The sequence below is a fragment of the Pantherophis guttatus genome, chromosome 6 (assembly GCF_059756535.1).
Source record: "Pantherophis guttatus breed Tessera chromosome 6, ASM5975653v1, whole genome shotgun sequence".
Lineage (NCBI taxonomy): Eukaryota > Metazoa > Chordata > Lepidosauria > Squamata > Colubridae > Pantherophis > Pantherophis guttatus.
In genome coordinates, this window is record NC_142068.1 from 29,220,955 (window position 1) to 29,237,176 (window position 16,222).

At 35.1% G+C, this 16,222-nt stretch overlaps 1 protein-coding gene and 1 long non-coding RNA gene across 10 annotated transcripts in view; one reads left to right on the forward strand and one right to left on the reverse strand.

Annotated features, from left to right (window-relative positions):
• Window positions 1–16,222, forward strand: part of LOC148113075 (uncharacterized) — a 75,416-nt gene that overhangs the window by 38,118 nt on the left and 21,076 nt on the right. The window lies entirely within an intron of this gene.
• Window positions 1–16,222, reverse strand: part of LOC117678312 (uncharacterized) — a 53,210-nt gene that overhangs the window by 8,457 nt on the left and 28,531 nt on the right. For 4 of the 9 annotated variants that reach the window (XM_087872640.1, XM_087872639.1, XM_087872641.1 and 1 more), the window contains 3 exons: window positions 15,690–15,834; window positions 15,500–15,599; window positions 13,872–13,951 (listed from right to left, as the gene is read on the reverse strand). The exons of 1 other annotated variant lie outside the window; for it this stretch is intronic. In XM_087872640.1, the coding sequence (XP_087728766.1) occupies window positions 13,872–13,951; window positions 15,500–15,599; window positions 15,690–15,743 (234 nt within the window). In that variant the 5' untranslated portion in view covers window positions 15,744–15,834. The remainder of the gene's footprint in view (window positions 1–13,871; window positions 13,952–15,499; window positions 15,600–15,689; window positions 15,835–16,222) is intronic. 4 more of the 9 variants (XM_060682961.2, XM_060682962.2, XR_009620432.2 and 1 more) reach the window with 2 other exon arrangements.

Here is a 16,222-nt window from a genome sequence, read left to right on the forward strand (position 1 = left end):
TATTCATTGGTTTTCATATATAGTAATGACTAGCACTGATGACATTAGTTTGTTTGGGTAATGAAATGTCTGCAAGAAAAAAGAGAGAGAAAACCCAGAAAGCTCAGAGAACATCAAGGATCCTTTATTTTAACCTTGAGCTGTAAATATTCTTCTTTATTGGTATTTTTTTTAAAATTGATTTATATGCCGCCCTTCTCCGAAGACAATGCGTTAAGCAATAGCCTTCATACTTTTGCATATTTTTTATACAAAGTCAGCTTATTGCCCCCACAATCTGGGTCCTCATTTTACCTACCTTAGGAAGGATGGAAGGCTGAGTTAACCTTATGTATTATGTATGATTTTAATCCATTACATTTATACTATGCTTAATAGTATATTCTTCCAAGATGTGTAGCATGCGGGGTGGGGGGAAATACTGTATTTTTTAAGACTAAAGATTATGCAAACAAAACATTTTCTTGCATAGATTTTGCCATTCATTTCAAAGCAATGGTAATCTTCCTTCCTTCCTTCCTTCCTTCCTTCCTTCCTTCCTTCCTTCCTTCCTTCCTTTCTTCCTTCCTTCCTTCCATTGTAGCATACTAAATATGGCAGATTTACATTTCCCTGTAGAAAGTGAGAATCTTCTGTGGATATAATTGAAATTTGCTATTATGAGCACAACAGAATTTAACATAGGAGAAAGATAACATAATCTCCTCTTGTATTAAAATATGTACGAGGAGAGACGTTATAAACAATGTAGGCTCTATTTCTTTTCTCTAAGTGTTTTAATTCAATAATGTAGAGGTTTTTAATCTGCTTGGAAAGAAATGGTACATAAATGTATTGCATTAGATCCAGAATTAATGGAATTTAATTAATCCCGTTAATCAGAAGGATTTAAATTAGTCCTCAAAATATGACTCAAGGCTCCTCCAAATGTAGCATTTGCACGACTCCAGGGTGGGCTCTGCATTTGTATAATCCCATTCTATCTTCACTATTGGGCCACAGAGACGATTAATTTCTGGTTTATCAGCACTGCAGAAAACATAGCTGTAAACAGGAGTTCTACAGCTGAAACATTGGACCTCAGCGGCCTGCATCGACCCATTGAGAGAAGCTCTCAGTTCACCCTACTTCTTGATTCTTCATCTTTCCGCTTTCCATGGAGGGATAAGGCACTGAGCTATAGGATGCCCACTTTAGTGTTTTTAAAGGAGTAAGGCTATGACTTTGCAGCCACTTTTCACAATGGTGAGTCCTATTTAGGACAAGGGTGGAATACAACTTGGTTGCTGATTTTTGTGCTGCTCTCCTGATTAGCTCAAAAGAGCCCATAACATGTGATGGAGAGAACAAGCCATTCATTGGTTTGTGAGATTTTGGAAGTGGAAATGAATGTGTGGAAATGGCTAAAGTCCGGGATACAATCTAGATTTATGAGAAAGTCTTGTACCTGGATTCATTTGCTATTTCTAATGAACTCACTAAGATTTAAATCCATTTTCTCTTTGCTTGTAACCAAAAAGGAATATATATATATATATTATTTTGAGGTTCATTGGTTTAGAGTTGGTTTTTTACACTGTTTAAAGTTTCTTTTGTTTTCTCCTTTAGCTTCAAGGACAAAATGTCTCAAACAAGGTCAGAACAATTTGTTGATTCCTGCTTGTTGACTAATTTAATCTTAACTTACCCATTTAGCTATATGATTTCCCAAAGAAGGCAGTATCAGAAAAGCAGCAATGTGAAAATAAACCATCCAAGAATGATTAGAACTCCTACAGCTACAGTTATCCTTAAGTGCAATACTGGCAATCATGCATTTAAGGTCCATCAAATCAAGTATAGAGAAAGCAATGTTGTAAATTTACAGGGATTTTGGCATAATTGTCTCTTGAATATTTTAAGTCCTTTGAACTTCAAACTTCAAACAATATAAATAATAAATATCTATTATTTAATATTATTATGAAATGATGATTATGATTACACAAGCAGCCTACTTTTAAAGTAATATTACAATTTATAGGCCATTTTTACCCTTGTAGAGTTTATTGATTTTGACCACATGCCATATTCATGACTCTTACTTTCTCATTCTTTTCTCGTAATAGAAAAACAGTGTTAAGTACATATTATAATTGCAGGTATCTTATCTGATAACCATTTCTATGTGATCTCATTCTCAATCTTCCCTTAATATTAAATATGTACAACAGCATATATGTAGTCTCTGATTGCTCATATTCTTGTATCATTCCTAGGCTGGCTATTATAATGTTTCATTACAATTTTAGTTAGTTCTGCTTAATTTTAATAGCAGCAGAAGCAGCAGTAGTAGCAGCAGAAAGAATATTTTTAAAATATAGCACCAGCAGTAGCTATTCTTTCCAGTAATAGTGGACAGAATGTAAATTTATTGGACACCCTTTTTATCATATTAGAACCTGTTTCATTTCAGTGATATAATTTCGTTGATTGCAGTTATAATCTCTGATTATCCATATATTGTCATTCTGCCTTTATCTAATTTATAAAATATATAGTGTTATTTTCATTCTCCAAGGAGCTTACAAGTGAGAGATATCAAAGGAAGAGAACCAAAAGGGAACAAGGTTAAATAGAAAAAGAATATATCATATTTTTAATAAATAGACACCTAGGTTTTGTTAGAGCAAGAAAAATAGACAGCCGTGGCCAGGATTTCATGGGAAAGTGATCTTAAGAAAATTTTTGAAGAAAACAAGAGAAATATTACATTGGGGAGGGAAAGGAATAGTGGAAGAAAAGGGGCATGCTACTGAACCCAGAAGAGAAACCCAGAAATAATATATCAGGTGGTTAAAAACAGAAATAATATATTAAGTGGCTATATGGGAGTCTCATACATTGTAATTTTTAAATGCCCTGAAATACTACTTCTTCAAAATAGGTTTTTCGATTTTCATTTTCATTTTGTTCCGAACTGGACTTCTATTACCTATTTATATATTTAGATTGTTATTCTACTGCCAAACTACTATACTGAATATTATCATGCTACTTACAACATACAGGACTTTTACAGGTGTTAACCAATGGCTACATATGCAATCATATACTATCTTCTGAATATATTTTGATCAAGGAATAAATAGTATAAAACATAAAGTTCATTTACTAAACGCTTCAACCAACTTTGTTGAAGAATGTGGAATACCTACCCAACGATCTCTTCTTGCATGAAATGCCAGTATGTATCTGATTTATATTTTAGACTGTGGTTGTACAGCTAATACCTCATGAATCCTAAAAAAAATCTTCAATAGACCTCTTGCATAAATCACCCTTTGCTCTACCAATATAATGACTAGTAACATGTTGCTTGTTTTTTTTTTTTTCTGTCTGTCTTGACTAGCTAACCAAATTTATTTTCATTGGTGGGAAATAGATATAATGATGACTGATGAGTACCCTGCATTTCTTACTTTTCCCAAGATTACCAACATTTTATTTCAGGAAATGTGTATTTGATTAAGACTGGGATGAACATGTTAATAGATCTCCCTAAAAGTGGGGTGGAGGAACGAATCACAATAATGTTTATATATTGGTTCTGTGAAATCCAAAGGTGATTGTTTTGCAATATACATGGAAATCGTCATTAGGTTATTTAAACTATGATCTAGGGATTACATAGGGTCAGCATTATCCAACCAAAGGAGAACACTAAGGCATTCTAATGTTGATGTAAAATATGTAAGGCATAATGAAATATTGTCTTGGCTTCTTTTAAGAGTGGGAGGATGATGCAAAGAATTCCCCACACAGTAAGCTGTACATATGGTTCTGTCACTCCTCAGATCAATAATAAGACTCACTACCATTTTTCCCCTATTGTTATTACAAAATAGAAAAATAATGTTGATTGCTTATTACATACAATCACATTGCTATCCAATAGGAAGATTAACAGAATAACAGAGTAACAGAATAAAGATTAACAGTTGGAAGGGACCTTGAAAGTCTTCAAGTCCAATCCCTGCTGAGGCAGGGAACCCTATACCATTTCAGATAAATGGTTGTCCAATCTCTTCTTAAAAACCTCCAGTGTTGGAGCACCCACAACTTCTGGAGACTAGTCATTCCACTGATTAATTGTTCTGTCAGGAAATTTCTCCTTAGTTCTAGGTTGGATCTCTCCTTGATTAGTTTCCATCTATTGCTTCTTCTCCTGCCTTCAGGTCCTTTATATTTTCTTCCTCTTCTTTATGGCAACCCCTTAGATACTGGAACACTGCTATCATATCACCCCTAGTCCTTGTTTTCATTAAACTAGACATGCCCAATTCCTTCAACCATTCTTCATATATTTTAGCTTCCAGCCCCGTAATCACCTTTGATGATTAATATAAAATATTCCATAATCCATATTTAATTAAGGACATAAATGTGGATATATGTTCTGTAAGTACTAAGAAGTATTTAAGTGTTGACATCAAATGTGTTTCATATTTTATAGGCTTTGTATTTAATGTTCTCATTGTTTTAGTACATCTTTGTTTGGATTGTTCATCCTCCCACTTTCTGACATCTAGATGATATTAATGTGTACATTTATGACATGATTTATGTATGTATTTTTTTTTAAATGCGTAACTTGCCTTGTCTATGTAATTTGATGGTTACACTCTCAACAAGTCTGTAAAAAGAATTTGCAAAAGCTGGGGAATTCCCTCCTAAAATTAATCTCTAGGATAATATGCATTCTATTGAATGTTATACCTTCCCTGCACATTTGTAAAGATAAAACTAAAGCATTTTTAATAGGCAAAGCTATCCCCTTTCATTTTAACAAAAAGTCCATATAACATTTCTTTATCTTTCAGAGCAGAGCCCATTTAGGGAATGCAATATAGGGTTATACAGGTAGTCCTTGATTTAGGATTAGTAGTTTGGTATCTGTTCAAATTTACAATGAAATCCCTCCCTCCCCAAAAAGCTACTGATGTCCTAGTTATAGAGCAGTGATGGCTAACCTTTTTGCCATCATGTGCCAAAAGCAGGGGTCATGCAGGGGGGGTGTCATGCACGCATGTGCCCACACCCATAATTCAATGTGCCACCCCCCCCCCATGCACACACGACCGCCCTGCACTTCCCCCACTTTTGGCATGTGATGGCCCAGTGGGCCTGGTAGGCCCGTTTTTCACCCTCCCCAGGCTCCAGAGGCTTTCTTGGAACCTGAGGGAGGCAAAAACAGCCTCCCCCCCCGCTCCCCGGAGGCCGAAAACAGCCTGTTTTCTGACTTCCAGTGGGCCCAGAAGGCCCAAAAATCAGCTGGCTGGCGTGCACATGTGTACTTGAGCTGAGCTAGGGCAACGCTCGCATGCCCACTGATATGGCTCCATGTGCCACCTGTGGCACGCGTGCCATAGGTTCGCCATCACGGTTCTAGGGTTATGATGACTGCACACAAACACATGACCATATTTCCTGATCGAATGGCAAGTTAATATCTGTTGGCCTATCTCATAATCATTTATTTATTTATTTATTTATTGGTTCGATTTATATGCCACCCTTCTCCGGATACTCAGGGCGGCTTACAATGCGTTAAGCAATAGCCTTCATACTTTTGTATATACCTGCTTAGTAAGGCTTTTGCCCCCCCCCCCAAGCAGTGTTCTTTTTTATACAAAGTCAGCTTATTGCCCCCACAATCCAGGTCCTCATTTTACCTACCTCGGAAGGATGGAAGGCTGAGTCAACCTTGAGCCTGATGAGATTTGAACTTGCAGTAATTGCAGGCAGCTGGCAGCTAAGTGCTACTTAACAGCACTCTGCTGCGCCACCAAGGCTCCATATCATCATGGTATATAAAAGGTTTGTTGTATGAAGATTAAATAATAAAAAGAATGAAATAATTAATTAATAAGAACAAAAGTCGATTTATGAATCCAATCAAGAAGAGATCCAACCTAGATCTAAGGAGAAATTTCCTGACAATTAGAACAATTAATCAGTGGAACGACTTGCCTTCAGATGTTGTGGGTGCTCCAACACTGAAAGTTTTTAAGAAGAGATTGGACAACCATTTGTCTGAAATGGCATAGGGTTTCCTGCTTGATCAGGAGGTTGGACTAGAAGACCTCCAAAATCCCTTCCAACTCTGTTATTCTGTTATTTATGTGTTGATATGGCTACAAGAAGGATGGATTGCAAAGCCAGAAAAGAATGGAAATGTATAGTAGACAATGTTCATTTGATAATCTTTATTACAAACAGTCAAGTATGGTAAAATACCTCTTCCCAGAATTGCTATGGGTGATTTGTTATAGTTAGCTAATTTAGAGACATTTATCCAAACTCAGTTCTATTTGTATCTAACTCTAAGAAAGATCACTCTAGAAAGGACAAAAATTTAGAATTCACATGCTAATAGCTGTACATGATATAGTCTTATTCAACAAATATTTACCATTCCTCTGGAGTTCAAAATACAGGACGTGTGACTGTGACTTTCAATGCTTATTTTAAGCAATGCTAATATTATTATATGATGCATTAATTGGTAAGAAAGCCCCACCAAGCACAAAGAAAATTTGTTCTGAGTCCATTTAGATTAAATACATCTCAAATCCCTCATCTTTTTCAGCAAATTTTCTTGTATCAAGAATGTTACTTTGACCTCATGTTGTAAATTACTACTGAAATGGTTGGCAATTAATTATTAACATTTTTATATGGATTGTTAGTATATTTAATAAAATTTGGATATTATTATAAGCAGTAAAATTAATTCATTCAGATAAATTTTTAAAGAGATAATTAATATAATCAACATATAATGTGTTAAATAGAAATTTATTTCTTACTTTGTGGAATGCATATTTTCATAAGAATACTGGGAAATAAATAGAATGTAAGTGAAAAAGAGATCACTTTTTAAATTTAGAATATTTGGAACATGAAAGCAAGTATTTTTAAAATAGAATTCAATTGGTAATAATACAAAAATTATGCAAAATATTAGAAGTGTATTAACTATACTTTTCTAGTAAATTACATGGACATGTACTTGCCTTTACTTGCTGATTTGATTTTCAGGATATTAAAGACATTATATATGCTCTGGAATAAGCAATATTTTTAAACAGCTGAATGCTCTATAAAAGAATGCTCTATAAAAGAATGGAACTAAATATCCTTTAGAACTGGAAATTCATCTCATTAGTGTGGAGGGATTTCTGCCTACACTACTAAAATTGCAATTACAAATATGTATTGCGTGCACATAATATTCATGTTAACTGAATATACATCATTTTGTTTCATGTATTGATTTCACCTTTTTACTTCCAAGTTTGTAGGGCAATGTCTAATATTATTTATTCAAATTTTCAAAGCTGTACTAATGATCTATGTTTAGGAAACCATAAGACAGTCTTAAAATGCTTTAGGTTATTTACTTATTTGGTTAAGTAATACAGCTGAGTTAACAAATAAGGATTATAGCAATAGCAACTGAAATGAAATTCAGGATGGAAAAACACTCTTCTGGAGCAGGAATGATTAGTCTGAGAATTATCTTACTGGTAGTTAGGTTTTTTGTTGTTTTTTTCCATGTTCTTTGTATGCCACTTGCCTGAGATGAACAACTAGGTAGGTAGGTAGGTAGGTAGGTAGGTAGGTAGTTTGTGTGTGTGGTTTTGGCCAAAAACTTTAAAAAAACATTTCACAAGGGGGAATGCGTGGTGGGGAAAACAAGTTAACAAGCTCAACAAATTGATCAAGACACTATTAAAAGTTTCTTATGTAGAGCGATTAAAATGTTAACGTTATGCATGATACAATTAAGTGAACAGAGGGAAATTTTCATTTTTCTTACAATATTAGAACTCAGATTTATCCAGGACAGGTCACTAGTGAGAGACTGAGGGCAGACAAAAGATAGTGCTTCTTCAATAGCAGTTTGTTAAGCAATGTAGTAATGAGCAGAAACCAAAATGGCTTCAAAAGAGTAGGAATAAGGCTCCATAGAACAAGTGTTGTGATTGAAAAGACATGCCTCCTGAGTTCTGCCAAGCGATAATATCTCATAGAAGGGACCCAAAACAGGCTCATCCTACCAGATCTCATCGGATAAGCGGGAACAGTTCAAGACAGATGGTTTCATAAACAATCCAGCCTTATGCCAAGAAACGCTTTATGGACAATAACCAGTATCTTGAATCGCATCTAGAATTCTATAGGGAACTAGTGCAGCTCATAAAGTACTGGTATTACATGGGCATACCAAGGTTCACCCCTAGAGCCATGGTGACTCAGTGGTTAGAAGGAAATACTGCAGGGCTTACTCACAGCTTACTCCAGGAGTTTAATTCTGAGCAGTAAAAATGAGGACCCAGATTGTTGGGGGCAATATGCTAACTCTGTAAACCGCTTATAGAGGACTGTAAAGCACTATGAAGTGGTATATAAGTCTAAGTGCTATTGCTATTGCTATTTATTCACATTGCTTTATTTTGGACCAATTAAGGAGCAGTCCCATGCAAAACATCTTGCAATACCAAACTGGAAATAACCATGGCATGAGTGTCCATGAGCAGGCTGATTAAGTAACAGACAGAATTGGCACACCAGATGGATCTGTACAAAGGCCTTCCTAGACATGACCATTCCCTTGTTGTACCAGGAGCCAAGAGTCCAAGAAGAGCCCTAAATAGTACACCAGTTCGGTCTGAACAACTGTAACGCCTTTATATCAGGGGTGAAATGCTTCCAGTTTGGACCGGATCGTCCCATCTGATGGCGATGGCGGTGGGTGGTTCGGAGAACCAGTAGCAGAAATCCCTTTTTTTTTTTTTTTTACTTTTAAAAGTATTTTTTGTACAAATGTTTTTAAAAGTAAACAAAAAAAGCCTCTGATGATTATGCGGCTTATCTGGGATCGTCAGAGCCTTTTAAAAGCATTTTTTTCTACAACTTCTTTGGCTGAAGAGGTTTTAGAAAAAATGCTTTTAAAAGTTAAGAAAAAAAGTTGGCCATGCCCACCCAGTCATAATACCCCCCTCCACCAACCCACAGTCCACAGAACCAGTAGTAACAAATTTTACATTTCACCACTGCTTTATATTACTGTTCAGCCACCTGATGCTGAGATACCAGAGCACATATCCTGCTTCCAATATCCACCTAATAAGAAACACCGTTTACTTATATAGACCTTTGGTCTGACACAATAGAAAATCAACATATTTATTTTTCTTGTGGCTACATGCTTTTATTCAAGAATGTTCTGAAGCTGATCAGAAATAGTTTAAAGGAGAATTACACTATCAATGTTCTTCTGTAAAAAATGATGTGTTCTATGAGACATGTCCTTGGTCTACTTTTTTTGCATAGATATAGCATGAAAGGAGCAGAAATCTATAATTATCAGAGATCTGACTCTCAGCAATAGTGACAGCCAGTGCTGCCTGTGACACTGAAGTTTAAAATACAAGTAGTCCTCGACTTACAACAGTTTATTTAGTGACCACTCGAAGTTACAATGGCACTGAAAAAAGTGACTTGTGACCATTTTTCAAAGTTATGACCATTGAAGCATCCCCATTGTTATGTGATCAAACCTCAGATGCTTGGCAATTGACTCAATTGTGTTCATGAATTGAGGTCTACCTGTAGTTGGCAAATTTGTAGGGCCATCTTTACGCTGAAGGTTACACTAAAAAAATTAGGGATAGAAGTTGTTTAATTTCCTATTAAAAATTAAGGCACTACTTTCAACACTCATGAGATTGTATGTGTGGAATGAGACTGTGTAACAGAGGTGGGTTTCAGCAGGTTCTGACCAGTTATGGAGAACTGGTAGCGGAAATTTTGAGTAGTTCGGAGAACTGGTAAATATCACCTCTGACTGGCCCTGCCCCCATCTATTCTCTGCCTCCCGAGTCCTAGCTGATCAGGAGGAAATGAGGATTTTGCAGTAACCTTCCCCTAGAGTGGGGTGGGAATGGAGATTTTACAGTATCCTTTCCCTGCCATGCCCACCAAGCCATACCCACCAAGCCATGCCATACCCACCAAGCCACATCCACAAAACCGGTAGTAAAAAATCTTGAAACCCACCACTGCTGTGTAAGTGTAGAGATAGTACTGTATTCTGAATCTAGTTGTCATCCACGGTTTATTGTGAAGAAGAAAACCTGTGATGATTCTTGTGTAAGACAAATTTCATATAAAATATAAAAACTGAGACTAGTAATTGTATCCCCATGTTATTATTTCAATTCAAAATGATATTAATTTCCACATACTGCAATCCGTGGCATATTTCTATGACTTCATTTTTAAAAACTACTACAAAAATGTATTAGGTGTGCCTAAATATTTCTATATCAATGCAATTTTGTTCCTAGGGTTAAAAGGGATATAGGATTGCAGCTATTTTAATAACAATTAATTGCCAGCTTTATGGATAATGTATTATATATATATTCATCTTTTTTGCCATAAAATATGTAGTTCTCTGTAATACAGTCTAATTTTTAACTGCATAAGGTAATATCCTTCTTAATTGCTTCACAAAACTTGCAATATACTGGGTCAGTCTTAAAGCTGCTCTGCATAATACGATGAATAAATATGTGAGCTTTTATTAATTTCCATGAATGATTTAAATGCTGGTTTCCCCCTCCTTATATCTAGCTGGAATTATGTCATAGAAAGAGCCATAAAAAAAAAATTAGAGTGGTATCAGGAGAGGAGATCATTCTCTGTCTAATAGTAACATTTTTCTAATGGTTTGCTGGAGGAAGAATAATAATAATAATAAAGGAGACTGTGGTTACTGCTTTAAAAATGGGAGATTTTTAGTTACGCAAATCATACCAGTGACTAAAGTCTACTGGATTAACTTCTAACATATGGTAAGTATTGGCTATATGGCGTGCAGCCTTGCATTTCATTGTTGGAAAAGCATAGAAAACTGATTTTAGTATGCCTTTGCTCATAGCAGCAGGGTATAATCATTTTTTTTTAAAAAAAAATATGGAATCAAGGATTAGCATACTGTGTAAGTTTAGGATTTATGGAAGGATGTCATATATCACGTATGTGCATTGCTGTTGGATATAATAAGAAATCTTCAGTGCCACATGTCACTCTTTTATATTTTTTCTGTGAATGTTAACAGTAAATTCATTTGAACAGATGTTCGCCGGAGATTTGTTTTTAAAAAAACATTTAGAATTTCTTCACTATCTAACCATATTATTTTATTCATCATTTATTTTATATTATTTTACTTTATGAACTAATTCTACTCCTTTCTTATATCAATTCATCCTAAAATGCAATTGTCTTAACTATTCCAATGTTGTTTATATGGGCAGGCAGCATTTCTGCAGGGCTGAAGGAGAATTAATTTTTGTTTATAAGTTGTCCTCTGAGATCATCAGCCGCGACTTCTCTAGAGGGATACGGATGAAATTATTGGCTTGGGTGGGGAGAGGGCAAAGACACCTGGGAAATTCAATGCAAAAATAGGATATTGTGCAGAGCAGAATATCTATTAGCACATCTATTTTCATTGCTATTTTTGTCTAATAAAGCAAAAATCACACTGGTACCAAATTTTAGCCACATAATCTTAGGAGGATATGAGGACTATTGTAATATTTCTATGGGTTGCTCATTCCTGCAGGGGGTAGGGAGAGAGAGGGGGGGAGGGAGGGAGGGAGGGGGGATGGAGGGAGGGAAAGAGAGAGAGAGAGAGAGAGAGAGAAGGAGAGGGATGGAGGAACGGAGGGAGGAGAGAGGGAGGTAAGGCTTAAATCTCAGTACAGACTGAAGTGTTAACTGTGTTGTCATATAGAATTTAATAAAATTAGGGGAACTCATCTGCTAGCTTGCAGTTCTGGGTTTCAGCTACACAAGCAATCCAGACAATTTCATCACCATCTTCCTTATTATAATTATTATACCATTATAGAAAGGGAGTCCAATCTCAAAGGAATCTTGTGTTGCATTTCCTCACTTCTCAAGCATCACAAAATCAATATGATGTATGTATGTATGTATGTATGTATGTATGTATGTATGTATGTATGTGTTCATTCATTCATTCGTTTGTTTGTTCATTTGTTCGTTCATTCATTCATTCATTCATTCATTCATTCATTCATTTGAGTTGTGTGCCACCCATCTCATTTAAAAATGAACATGATGCCCAGAGCCTCTCTGGGAAAAAGAAACCAATCCTCAGACGCTCTTTCAGATCTACAATTACATTATATTAATAGTGCTATTCAATGCATATCTATTCAGAGGTAATCCTTCTTAAATTGAATAAAACCAATTAAACCCTGTGAGAATTCTGAGTAAACAAGGAGTAAACAAACAAATCTAAAATAATTTTGTTTACATCAGAATGTGGCCTTTTTAAAGAGATATAGTTATGATAAAATAGATTCAGAGTGCAGCCACAAATACAGGGAATCAGGGGACATAGAAACCATGTCTCATGAAGAAACATAGGCTTACTAAAAAGGAGATTGATGGAAGATGTGACAAGGTCTTCCAGGTAGCTGAAAAGCAGCTAGAACCCCATGTATATTCAAACTGGTCATTTCATAAACAGTTTCTCTTGCTCAGATTCTTTCCACTGATGTTGTTTACTCTTTGTCCTTGACAGCATTATGGCTCCAATTTTATACTCATGTTTTGTAGCATTATGTGCCATTACCATCCCATTGTAATAGATCACACTGGAATGTAAGTTAGACCACTTTAAACTGGTGAAAGAAAGGTATAATGAAGTTTATGTGGGTCCTTCTATGTTCCCAGCCTGTCAACCTGTTACAATCTGTTTCCATTTTTCTGTGACAAATTCCTATCTTTCTAGAATATATATGGGTAAGACAATGTGCTTTCCCCAAACTCAGTCTTATTCACTGGTTATTTACTTGTCTCCCAAATTTTCCTCAAGTAATTTATGGCCAACTAATAGACCATGAATAATGCTTTCTCTGGCAAAATCTCATTTCGAGCTGCATTTATTGTCCTTTGTGTTTTCTACCATTTGAGACTTAAACTAAAAATGTCTTAAAGCTTAAATTCCTTAATCCATCCAAGCCAGTTTGCTATTTCCTCTATGACTATTCCAAATTGTTTAGAGGAAATATATAAAACAGAGAAAAGGTAGAACTCTACTATATAGCCCCACTAGGAACTTGTTCAGTAAAGCATTTGTGAACAATCCAAATCACAAAAACAAATGTGAACATGAAGTTGAACCATGCCAGGTATCAGTATTTGGGAGTACAATATTATTTTTAAGCATTATGATCCTTTTATTACTTTTACCCTACACATATTCTAATAGGATCCTAAGTTTTTTTCACAAGTGGAATATTTTTTCCTGTGTTATGATGGAATAAGGCATGTAAAATTTCACTCAGGTAATATAGGATTTTTAAGCATCATTGCTTTAAAACATATTGTCTTCTACTTCTCCTAGATTTGCCCTAACGATTCTTGCTAATGGGATCCAAAAAACCAGGCAGCTAATTTATCACACTCAAGGTAAACTCTGAGATTGTACTGAAAAGAGTGCTCAGACATTCACTTCATAGGAATTGTCAAGAAGTTAGGGGACAAATACACAATAAATATGTATCACAATAGTGTGATGCAAACTCTGCCATTTTGTACTTGCTTTGAGACATCATAAACAAATCTCTAAGGGATAGAACTCAGGTCATATCACCTTAGTTCCAGATGCACAGGCCCTTTTTCATACAATATAACAATGTATTGCCATGGTGGCACAGTGGTTAGAATACAGTATTGCAGGCTAGCTCACTGCTCACTGCCAGGAGTTCAATTCTTACCAGCTCAAGGGTGACTCGGTTTTTCATCCTTCCCAGGTTGTAAAATGAGGAGCCAGATTGTTGGGGGCAATATGGTGACTCTGTAAAACATTTAGAGAGGGTTGTAAAGCACTATGAAGTGGTATACAAGTCTAAGTGCTATTTTAATTCGTTTCACTAATTATCATCACTCTTGTTTTATTATAAGAATATAGGAAGTTCCCATTTTTAATGTGGAATTTAATATAAATAGCATTGTAAAACTCCTTAGAAATAATTCACTACCCATTTCACAGAGGATATGACTACAAGAGTTCAATAAAAGTATTTCAAATGCTGCCCTGATATTTATTTTCTATCCAAGTTATATTTTTCTTTTAAAAAAAGATTCAGAAGGCTTCTTAACTTTTTGGGAAGTCCTGATTGCTTGAAGTAAGAATTACATTTCTTGTTTTATTTTAAATAAATAATATTATATGCCTGATTTAGGAAATATTCTATTTATCTTACATTATCTAACTTTATTGATATAAAACTTTTAATCAGTAATAAAATAATTATGCATGAACACATTGCTAAAAAGGAAAACAGAATGTTAAAAATGTTATCAATTGGTTTTTGCATTAGCATTAGTTGCAAAAACCTTTATTGACCACTTCCATAATATTTATTTTACTCATTGCTGGGCTTTTCAAAAGACTGGTTGATTTCTTCAGTACTTGTGATCCTAAAATCAGATTTGTCATAATAATATGCATTAATCTATAGGTCTAAAGTACACAAGTAGGTAAAACACACTCGAGAAAGAAAAAGAAGGACATCTCCTGAACCTTTTTATAATTGTTTTCTCTGAATAAAGATCTTGCTAAATTTCAAACTTGGCTATAGTTCTATGTTTATATAAAAGATGTAATTTCATTTATGCACAAAATTTCAGATCCCTGGGTGAAATTGCAATTATTTGAAACAAAGGAAATGTAAGAAGTAGTAACTCAAAGGATAAAATATCCTGATTATATAGCATTATATAAATTCGCTCTATTGAAGAAATGTTTAGCATCTTAGTGGTTGCCTAGAGAGAAAGTGTTTTATGAATTATGTAATTGCAAAGGTCAAGTATAAGCAATGCAGACAACCTGCTGATAGGTGTAGGATGGCAGGGAACAAAATGGTTCAATAGTTGAAGAAGAAACTTACAGGGAGAAATTGGAGTAAACCAAAGGAGCCATTGTGTAACAATCATTTAAAAATATATTTATTGTCCTTGTCTTGTTTTCTATGTGACTTCCCATTCCTGTTCATAGACCCCCTTTCAGGTCACATAGTTCTAAATCTATTTCTTGTTTTGATTCTCCAGTTTAATTTTTGTATTGTAAAAAAATATGTGATCCATGCAAATTTAATGCAATAGATATCCATGAGTATATGATAAGTCATATAGCTAGTGGAGAGACAGAGGCAGACATCAATTCAGATTTAAGTTAGATCTGTTCTTGCCCTTTTTTTCTACTTGATTAAAAAGCCATTAACATTATTATATTAATTTTTTTGCATATTTTCCTAAAGTACCAGTGACTGGTTTGCTACAAAGCAAACTATATATATATATTTTTAATGGTGGGGCAATAATGCTATGAATCCTGATATACTTGGCTCTAGTTGAAGATGATGTTGATGTTGTTGTTGTTGTTGATGATGATGATGATGGTGATGATGATGATGATGATATTTCATTCCCTTTGAAAAGCCCTACAGTTAAAGAAAAAAGATTGCCAAATGAATGAGGTGGCACTACTCCAGACAGAGCCAGTGTGCAATCTAGGTTCTTTCTAGACTCACATATTCAAGGAATAGGTGGTAATCATGGATAGGAGGGTCTTTGCACAGCTTCATGTTGTAAGCCAGTTGTACCCTTTCGACACAATTCAGTTTCCATTTCACATAATCACTAGTCCAATAAATACTACCTTAGTCCTTATTTTATCTAAAGGTGTAAAGCACAAAAAAATAGCAAATAATTATTAGAAGTTGATCGACTTCAGATACGACAATTGCCTTTTCAATGTATTTATACTTTTCCTCTAGTTTCTGCTGAAATTGAACTAAAAGTATAGGCATAGCAGATACTTCCCATCAGTGGTGAAATCTAAAATTTGTTACTACCATTTCTGTGGGCGTGGCTTGGTAGGGGGTGGTAATGTGACTGGGTGGGCGTGGCCAACTTTTTTTTTTTTTACTTTTAAAACTATTTTTTCTACAAGCTCTTCAGCCAAAGAGGTTGTTAAAAATGCTTTTAAAAGGCTCTGACGATCCCAGCTGAGCCGCGCGATCATCAGAGGCTTATATTTTTTTACTTTTAAAAGCATTTTTTC